Here is a 10,959-nt window from a genome sequence, read left to right as displayed (position 1 = left end):
GAATAGGTAAAAATCGAAGACGATCCAAAACACGTGCAAGCAAAGCAGCTGTCAACAATTAAGTGAACATTCAAAATGGCCGAGCTTGTCGGCATAAGTGAGAGACATGAGTACCAACATAACGCCACAAAAAGATCGAAATTCGAATATACGTAACCCGCGAAAATTCAAAATTCGCGATACTTTTTGAACACACCTCGTACAAGTTGTCTCCGTGTTTTGATATATCATTAATGCCAATATTTTGTGAACATTTCAGTTCATTACTCTCAAAGGCGACTCGAGAATCCTTTAGAGAGCATTTTTTAAGAAAATGTCCGTGAAATCCTCAACAATTTAATTAAAGAATACTATTTCATAGACAAAGATTTTACTTTTTTTATCTATATTGCTCGAAATTGAAAAACTTATTATTACATGTTTGATCTATGATTTGAAAATGACGAAAACATCTTTGGTCGTAGTTAGAATATCATTGAACAATCTGGAAAATCAAAGAATAAGTGGAATTTTGGAGTTCACAAATCGATTTCACACTTTTAACTATTTCAGTAACATTGCAATACTTTTCTTTAGAAAAGGGATTACTCGCATTAGTTGTTGCAAGGTCACGAAACTACACTGTAATTATTTTCATATTTAATTTTTCTTAATCTATTTAAAATTGACTGTTAACCGATTATTTTTAAGTTAGATCTTGTTGACTGTTTAACTATGTGTGTAAGTTGACTCAGGGCCAATTGTTTTTTGGGAAATTAAAAGTCACCTTTTTATGTTCAACTTGTAGTTGACTTATATTATTAACTTTTGCATTATTACAAGATGCCCCGTCGGAGCGCACAATCACTAAGCAGTCACTAAGGACCACTGTCAGAGACAAAAAATCACTTGACCAGGCGTTCTCCCGTAAAAAAAATACCAGACAGTGCATGATAATTAATGCACGCATAAAGGTTGACACTCTCTTGTATTAGAGTGAACGGGAGCTCTCTCTCAAGAAGGCCTCTATACAAGTGAAGAAAGGCAATGACATAGCCAACAAAGTGAGATCTCTCAGGATTTTTATATTTTTTTCAGAGAGAACTCCTCAGAACCTCTGCAGTTAATTCTAGAGTCAACAGATTTTTATCCTTGCTTTAGAATTTTTATTTTAATTATAATTATAATTTATATTTTATCGCATACATGTTCACGGGATCGTTTACTGGTCCCTACATTCAACCAATTCCCCAAGAACCCATGGATCCCAGAGTAACTTTCTTCCTGTGGACAGAAAAGGTTACTATAAAAATAAAAATTTAGTAATAAGTACAGATGACGTTAAATTGACTAAAAGTCAACTTATATTCGTCTGAGCAGTAAGTTGATCATATAAGTTAATTAAGAGTCGTGCATAAGAAGGTTTTTTAGAAATAACTAATTTGACGGGCTGATACTGATTATGATCAAGATATTTGTTAGTCAATTATAAGTCAATGTTTAGTTTGATTTTGAAGTTGAATTGAACTTTAAACTTTTTCTGCCTGATAATCAATTAACAGTCGACTTCATATTGATTGGATAATTATATGTTTTATTCCGCACGCTATGTAACAATGAAATGTTTGAAAAGAACTTCAAAATGCGTTTAATCTATGATTCGTTGTATATACATATACAATACATTTGTAAAAAAGAAGTTTTGAATTTAAATTTAATGTATAATTTAAATCATATTTAAGAAAGAATTACGTGTTATCCATCGAAGTTTCTTCTAACTTTATAATCAACAAGTTCATGGACCTGCGGATTTTTCTTCTCAACATGTACATTGAATAAAATGACATTATCAACTCTTTCGCGCTTGTCAGGAGCCAATGACCTACGAAATAATAAACATAGTAGGAATTATTTTACGTTAATGCAATCTTCATAATTGTAATAGGTCGTCTCAAAAGTTTTTTTCACTTTTTTTTTAATAGAAATTAATCATGCAAAACTTTATAAATGATCCAATTTATTGAATTAAACGTTAAAACTAAAAGACGAGCAAACTTCAAACATTAACGAAAAACCGATTTTGCATTTAATATTTTATTGCTTAGCAATGTTGAACAACGCATAAATTATTATACGAAAAATACTTTAGGGACAATCTAATATTTTGTACGCTTACAAAAAAATTTGAAAAAGTTGAGTATGTCAAATATAATACTGGGCACATAATGGAATCCAGCATACAAGTACTTGAGCAAGTTCTCCAGCATACTAGATCAACTTACCAGGTTGAGAGCGAAGGAGGGAGGGGTCATGGTGAGCGGCCGGATGCCAGGAGGGCATCGAGAGCACTATGCGTAGGCTCGTAGGAACGCTTGCGGTCTTTTATATCACGCATAAGTTCCACGACAAGGCGGTTTCTTATGATGGGGACCCCCTTCCCAGCCAATTAAGGCAAGGAAGGTTGGAGGGGCCGAGACACCCCCTCTAGACACGCTACTGGCCACGTAGAACTCCTCCAGAGCGATGTGCTGACTCAGCATCGCACCGCAGCCGAAGTGCTGCGCATAGGCACGCCAAGGTCGGACCTGGAATCTCTCTCAGCAACAGCTTCCTATCACCGTTGCTATATGGATCGTCCCTCAGTTCCCCTCCTCCATCGAATTGGATAGTAAAATGAAGAAAACTGTTCAAAATTTGAGAGAAAGCAAGACTTTCTGGTTAATAAATTGAGATGTTTTATCGGGAATAATTATCTCAAGATCAATCATGCGAGTTTAATGGAAAGAAACTTCTTTTCTCCAGAAGAAAAACTTCTTCAACATTGCCAGTAGTTTATAAAGATCTGAAAATGTGATATACCAATCAAAATAGCTACGTGTTTCTCGAACAACTTTACGACGTATAATTGTGGCAGTTCTCTAGAAAATAATTGATTTTAATTTCAAAATTTTTTTGATTTTATCATCGAAAGGCAACCTTCAACATCAAAAAGTTTTATCTGATGATGATTTTGAAAGAAAAATTGAATCACTTTATACGTAATCTCACTACGACGGATAATAATTTCAATCCGATATTATTATTCTCTGCGAACATTATGAGAATAAGAGATTACTTCTACGTTACACATTACTATTTTCAGTATTGTTATCTCTAAAATTTGTTCTAACTATTGAGACATCCATTACTTAATAAAGTACCAGAGTAATGGATGGAAGTTTGTGGTCATTCATCCAGAGAAATCACAAATTTTTTGCAATTCTTCATTTTTTGTTGAGGCTTTCAATAACTTGTTAGCTGAGACGTTATATTTAGAGAACGTACGGTCGCATTACCGGCATTACATCTTGTTGGACATGCAAGACAGAAGAACGAAGCCACCTATACTTGCATTGCACGCGTCATCTTCTACGAGGCAGATTTCGGAGGCACTAGATGCTACTTGGATGAAATACGCTGATTAAATTGAGTTTTTCTTGGCTGCAAAATTTGCTAAAGGCTATTATTAGCTTTTTAGTTTTGACAAATCATATTCAGTCTTTGTAACATCTTCATCACACATTACAGGCTTGTGATTAACGCCTGTCACAGAAGAATATTACTTAAGAAATACAACTCATATTCTTTAAAATAAATTATAAATATTGAATCACGCAGGAAATTATTAAGTATTAAATTTAATTCCTGCCGCTCGCTACTAGAGAGTGCTGGCTCCAACGCTGGCAAGTTTCGACGATGAGGTCATATGTCTTTTGTAGTTTAGACATCGCTGAAAGTGATTCAATCCTCATAGATTAGATTTCTCGACGCCAAAGACATTTTACAATCGACTGAAAATGAATCGCAATAAGCTGTTTTTTCGACATGTGCTTCTTCACTACTTCGATCTTAAGAAAACCGCAGCTGAAGCGCATCGCTTATTATCCGAAGTGTATGGTGATGAAACTCTATTGGAAAGAACATGTAGAGTTTGGTTTGAACGCTTTCGAAACGGTGATTTTGATGTCAGAGACAAAAAACGTCCAGGACAGCCAAAAAAATTTGAAGATGTACTGCAAGAATTGCTCAATGAGAATCCAGCCCAAACACTTTTAGAGTTGTCGGAACAGTTAAATGTTACCCCAATGGCCGTCTCAAAACGCTTGCATGCCATGGGAAAGATTCATAAAGAAGGGAAATGGCTACCACATGAGTTGTCAGAAAATGCTATTTTGAATCGTTTAACTATTGCGACTTCTTTGCTTGCCAGGCAAAGAAAAAATAGTTTTTTGTGGCGCATCGTGACTGGCGATGAAAAATGGATTTATTTTGATAATCCCAAGCAGAAAAAATCATGGGTGGACTCCAGCCAACTATCCGCTTCAACGCCGAAAAGGAATATTTACGAGCATAAGATCCTGTGAGTTTGGTGGGACCAAAAAGGTGTGCTGTATTACAAACTCTTGGGTCCAAATAAAACCGTTACAGCTGATCGCTACCAATAGCAATTATACCGAATTATTGAGTGACGTATTGATGCAAAAAAGATCATCCGTAGACAACAATCGATGCAAAGTCATTTTGTTGCATGATAACGCTCGACTGCATGTCGCGAAAAAGTGTGAAGCAGGTACTTTGCGAGCTTGAATGGAAAGTTCTGCCACACCCAGCGTACTCTCCAGACTTGGCACCGTCGGATTACCATCTCTTTCGATCGAAGCAACACGCATTGATGGACACACACTTCTCCAGTTACAACAAAGTCCGAAATGAGTGGATGACTGATTTGCCTCGAAAGACACCGTGTTCTACCGTCGTGGGATTGTTTTGTTGCCGGAGAGATTGGAAAAAGTAGTAAAAAAAATGAAAAAAATTACTTTGATTAACGTATTCATTTATCTTCCCTTCGAAACAAATCGATTTTATAGACGAAAAACAGCAGGAATTAAGTTTAACACCTAATAATAATCAAGTTGCAGATAATCATTTGTGCATTACTCATTTGCGACGATGGGTTTTTCCTTGCAAAACATAGATGATCTCCTTGGACTAAGATTTATTACTTTGGACTTTTCCTGCACGCGGATCTGGGATTCCTGCATATGGACTGTAAACAAATTTCCCTGGTGCATTTACTTTCATATATCTCGGAAAAGAGACGACTCATCATTACCGTTTTTATATTCTTGAATACCAGGGCTATCTACTTTAAAATTCGCATTAAATTACAGAAAAGATTTCTAGCAGTATTGCACTGCTTTATATTGCGTACAGTTTGTGCCAAAAACTATACAAAAACTATTAATTTTTTGGGAGCAGGTACTTAGTTCTGTGAAATACTTCAAAATTTCATAGAAAGGTCATATCTTTTATCTAATTAACGATCAGATACGATAGTGATTTAAACTTTCGGCTACATTGAAGAAGCTCGTGAGGGTGAAATCACTCAAGCACCATTGCGTCGAATGATTAGAAAGATTACACTTACATAGAAAGAAGCGACATTTTGAGGTAAATTGAGGCTCGATTTAAAATTATTGCATTTCTTTTCAAATGACAGCACTGACGCCATAACATTTTTTAATCGATATTAAACTCAGTATTGTGCCTCAGTCATCATTAATTAAAGAAAACCGTTATGATTACTAGAATTTGTAACGCATACATTTTTGATACCGACCGACTACGAGAGCACTTTTAGACTTTTTCATCACGAGACACAAAAGAAGACCAGTTAAGAGTTCGTTCTACTTACACCTATGACAACTTATATCTGTTTTTGAACAACGTCACTTTTTCGATAAAATAATCACTCGCCCAAGTCACCAATCGAATGAACAATGTACTCCGCAGTCCAAGCATGTAACTACTGAAGAAAAAATCCAATGAAAAAAGGTTCCGAATTTAACAGTGACTAAAATTATCCTGCTCTGCGAATATACGGAAGTTTGCAATCAACATAAAAAAAGCACTATTTCACTTTGTTGTGTATGAACCAGGTTTCATGCGCAACCAATCAGAGTAAGCGTGACCTTAGGGTATATATAGATATATAGAGGCTCGTTTCCCGCGTAACAGTGCGCGCTTCTTCGCTTTGGATTCTGTAGCAATCAGTTATACGAATAAAGTGTGCATAAGTTTCTCTCTAAAACGAGAATATTGATCCTTCCTCTGTACCGCAAACCGCAGTAGATTAGCACATATGTAAAAGTGGTGTCAGAAGTGGTGCAATTTACACCCACTCGAAGAGATATAACCTTACGAGAAGAAAAGTAAAGGAAGCTAACCTACAAATCGACGGGAATCGTACGCCGCAAAGATGACGGAAGTTCCACCAGAGCTTTTGCAGGCATTAACGAATATGCTAACTAGCGCATTGCAAACGTCGGCAGCGAATATAACAGCCGGCACTTCCACAAATCTCTCGGGATCGACATCGACAGGTCAGGCGAAGATACCGACATTTTCCATGACCGAGTATCGCTCTTCGGAAGATACCACCGTAGAGGACTACTTCAAACGCTTTAAATGGGCTCTGCAGTTAAGTAAAATCCCAGATGATTTATATTCTAATTACGCATGTGTTCATATGGGCACGGAACTAAATAATGCGTTAAAATTTCTGATTTGTCCACGGCAACCCGAAGATTTAACATACGAGGAAATTAAAACAACGCTTATCAATCACTATGACCGCGCAAAGAATAAGTATGCCGAAAGCATTAAATTCCGACACATAGTACAACAAAAAGGCGAAACAGTCGCTAATTTTGTTCTACGTCTGAAACAGGGCGCCGCTCACTGCGAATATGGTACATTTTTAGATAGAATGCTGATCGAACAAATGCTACATGGTCTTGAATCCAGAGAAATGTGTGACGAAATCATTGCGAAGAAGCCAACTACATTCACAGAAGCGTACGAGGTCGCTAACGCGTTGGAAGCAACACGTTGCACGGCGGACGAAGTCAAAAAAACAGGATCTACAGCCACATCAGAGCAGACAAATAAAATAGGTTATACGCCAAATAGAACAAAACAAGGCAAAAAGTTTGCTTGACATAGATCACAATCTCGTGAGCAGAGACAGCAACAAAACACGTATGATAAGACACAAAAAAGCACACGTTACAATAACAATTATTCAGCGTGCAGAGGATGTGGAGGACAGCATTTACGTAACCAATGTCTATTCCGTGAGGCAACATGTCATCAATGCAGTAAAAAAGGTCACATTGCGAAGGTCACATTGCGAAGGTTTGCCGATCGAAGACTGTAACACAATCCACTGCGCTAGTACCGACAACAGCAACACAAGTTGCAGAGCAACCAGCTGAACAAGTCGACAGACTACATCAGTTAAGTAAGGTATGCGAAGTCAACGCAATTAATCCACTGAGTAAGTTAATGCTAGACGTGGAAATCGATGGTCATATTATTCAAATGGAACTCGATTCCGGAGCACCTTGCAGTATTATCAGTAAAAAAGCATTACAATCAATCAAACCGAAGTTTACGTTACAAAATACAGACAGACAATTTGTAAGTTACACAGGTCATTATATCAAATGTATTGGTTCAATTCCGGTTAATGTTACAATGGGCTCCACTACAAAGAAATTAAATCTTTATGTCATTGATGGCCAGTTGGATACACTATTTGGACGTGAATGGATTTCTCACTTTACAAAGGAAATTAACTTTACTAAACTATTTTCGAGTAAAATCCATGCATTAACTACTGCATCTCCGCAATTGTCTCCAAATCAGAAGGAGCAATTAGACCAATTACTTTATCGCTACAAAGATATTTTTAGTGATGTCGGCGGAACGCTTAAAGGTCCACCGGCCACAGTACATTTCAAACCAAATACGGCACCGGTATTTACTCGTGCACGTGAAGTGCCATTAGCCTTACGCAACGCTTATGCAGAGGCAATAGAAGAAAAGATTGCAGCGGGATTCTACGAGAGAGTTGAACATTCTGAATGGGCATCGTCAACGCATATTGTGGCAAAAAAGAACGGGAAGCTACGCATCACCGGAAACTACAAACCAACTCTGAATCCGCGCATGATTATCGATGAACATCCGATTCCAAAGGTTGAACATCTTTTTAGCAAGATGAAGAATGCGAAGATCTTTTGTCGTCTAGACATTACTGACGCATACACGCATATACCAGTCGACGAGAAGTTTAGGCAAGCACTGACACTCAACACGCCTACTCACGGGCTAATCCGTCCTAAAAGAGCAGTCTACGGAGCAGCTAATATACCTGCAATTTGGCAACGTCGGATGGAGGCAGTGTTCCAGGGCATTCCGAATGTACTCACTTTCTACGACGACATCTTAGTACTTGCAGACAGTTTCGACAACCTGATGTCCGTTCTCGACACTACGTTGGAACGATTAAGAGCACACTGTCTTCGACTTAATAGATCTAAATGTATATTCGCCTCATCGTCAGTTGAATTTTTAGGACATAGGATAGATGAGCAGGGCATTCATAAATCGGACAGGCATATCGAAGCGATACGCGATGCTTCCAAACCGTCGACTCCAGAAGAGTTACAACTATTCTTAGGTAAAGCAACTTATTACAATTCTTTTATTCCTAATCTGGCAACGAGAAGCCGTCCACTTAGAGATATGTTGTTATCGGATCCGTTCACATGGACGCAATCAGCCAAGGTAGCTTATGAGGATATTAAACAAACTCTTATTTCGCCGCTAGTTCTTATACCTTACGATCCGTCACTACCATTAGTTTTAGCAACCGACGCGAGTAAAATAGGATTAGGAGCGGTTCTATCACATAAGTTAAGTAATGGACAAGAACGTCCAATAGCTTACGCTAGCCGAACATTGAATTCTACTGAACAACGCTATCCACAGATAGACAAAGAAGCATTGGCTATCGTCTGGGCAATACAAAAGTTTTTTTACTATGTTTACGCACGTCATTTTACATTAATTATAGATCACAAACCGCTAACTCAAATTTTGCACCCAGAGAAGTCACTTCCTGTCCTTTGTATTAGTCGGCTAACTATGCCGATTACCTTTCACATTTTAATTACGATGTTATATATAAGCCAACTAAATTGAATACTAATGCCGATTATTGTTCTCGTATACCACTGCCGTCCACAATTAATACTATTCACAGGCTTCAAACGGAAGATACTAAACTATCTCAAGAAGAAGGAAAAATATACGATGAGTTCGATGAATTTGTTTTATGCCAAATTCGACAACTTCCAGTTCGCGCAGAACAGATAGCCAAGGAAACTTGCAGAGATCCTCATTTGGGCAAAATTGTCAAGACTTTGGAAGCAGGTCAAGATCTTGCTCGTGCAGGGTACAAAGCCCCAGAAGTTAATTATACACTAACGGCTAATTGCTTGCTATTCGAACACCGAATAGTAGTACCAGACACACTGCAGCAGTCGATTCTCAATGACCTTCACGCAGCACATGTGGGCATTGTCAAGATGAAAGGCATGGCACGATCATTCGTATACTGGCCCGAGATCGACGCGGACATTGAACGAGTCGCGAAATCTTGTGCAGAATGCGCCAAAGACGCACATGCCCCCCCGAAGTTCAGAGATCATCATTGGGAATATCCGAAGGAACCATGGGAACGCATTCATATTGACTATGCAGGACCGGTGGAAGGTGTGATGTTGCTTATCATCGTGGATGCATACAGTAAGTGGCTCGAGGTGAAGGTAACTACCTCGACGACCACAACAGCAACAATTGCAACTCTAGATGAATTGTTCTCGAGATATGGCGTACCAGTTACTGTCGTCTCGGACAATGGCCGCCAATTTGTTTCCGCCGAATTCGAAGCGTTCCTGCAGACGAGTGGTGTGAAGTACCACAAGCTGACCGCACCATATCATCCCTCTAATGGGCAAGCAGAACGTTACGTCCAAACGGTCAAGAACGCTCTAAAAGCAATGTCTACTACGCAAAGTTCTATACAACAGAACTTAAATGAATTCTTGCGCCAATAACGGAAGGCTCCACATTCAACGACAGGACAACTTCCTGCACAGCTCTTTCTGGGACGCAACATTCGTACCCGACTTGACTTAGTGAGACCCGAAGATCTCTATACCAAGATGAAGGAGAAGTAGTATCAGTCTAATCTCTCATTCCGCACATTTGAACCCAAGCAAGCTGTCTATTTTCTCTCGGGTAACCCCCGAATGGATAAATGGGTTCCAGGAGAAATTGTTACAAGATTAGGAGACCTGCATTATGAGATTGACTATGCAGGAAAACGATACAAGCGTCATGTTGACCAGATTCGTGTACGTGATATAACAGGATCCAAATGCCTACCGTCCGATCACCGTCCGCCAACGAGTGAAAACGATGAGAGGTTCAACGCACCTCGAACGCACCTCGAAGAGTCTATTTTTACGGGGATCCACCTACGAGGATAGCAGAAACAAACGGATCTAGTCCCTCTACTCCAAGATCAAGGACTCGAACGCCAACTCCAAGATCGACTCCTTCGAGCTCGCCAGTTCCAGAGCGAGAGTCTTCCCCAGAGCAATTCTTTACGCCACCATCCTATCCGCGAAGGTCTACTCGTGTTCGTCGCCCTCCGCGTAGATATACCCCGAGCTAGCCATTTCGTTAAGAGGGAAGAGTGTTGTGTATGAACCAGGTTTCATGCGCAACCAATCAGAGTAAGCGTGACCTTAGGGTATATATAGATATATAGAGGCTCGTTTCCCGCGTAACAGTGCGCGCTGCTTCGCTTTGGATTCTGTAGCAATCAGTTATACGAATAAAGTGTGCATAAGTTTCTCTCTAAAACGAGAATATTGATCCTTCCTCTGTACCGCAAACCGCAGTAGATTAGCACATTAAGTAAAACACTTCATTACTCATTATTTTACTTTGTTTAGTTTTATATTTATAGTTTTATATTCACTTTACTTCACACGTTCACTTACATTAATGGCTAAGGTACAT

At 38.9% G+C, this 10,959-nt stretch overlaps 1 protein-coding gene across 1 annotated transcript; it reads left to right on the top strand.

Moving 5' to 3' along the window:
- The first annotated feature begins 6,277 nt into the window (after positions 1–6,277).
- Positions 6,278–9,986, top strand: LOC120359359 (uncharacterized protein K02A2.6-like). The gene is made up of 3 exons (XM_039456504.1): positions 6,278–7,001; positions 7,202–8,886; positions 9,057–9,986. Exons 1-3 carry the CDS (start codon positions 6,278–6,280, stop codon positions 9,984–9,986), a joined length of 3,339 nt encoding a protein of 1,112 aa, XP_039312438.1.
- The last annotated feature ends 973 nt before the right edge of the window (positions 9,987–10,959 follow it).

Source organism: Solenopsis invicta, chromosome 13 (assembly GCF_016802725.1).
Source record: "Solenopsis invicta isolate M01_SB chromosome 13, UNIL_Sinv_3.0, whole genome shotgun sequence".
In the NCBI taxonomy this organism is placed as follows: domain Eukaryota; kingdom Metazoa; phylum Arthropoda; class Insecta; order Hymenoptera; family Formicidae; genus Solenopsis; species Solenopsis invicta.
This window is presented reverse-complemented; position numbering and strand designations above follow the sequence as displayed.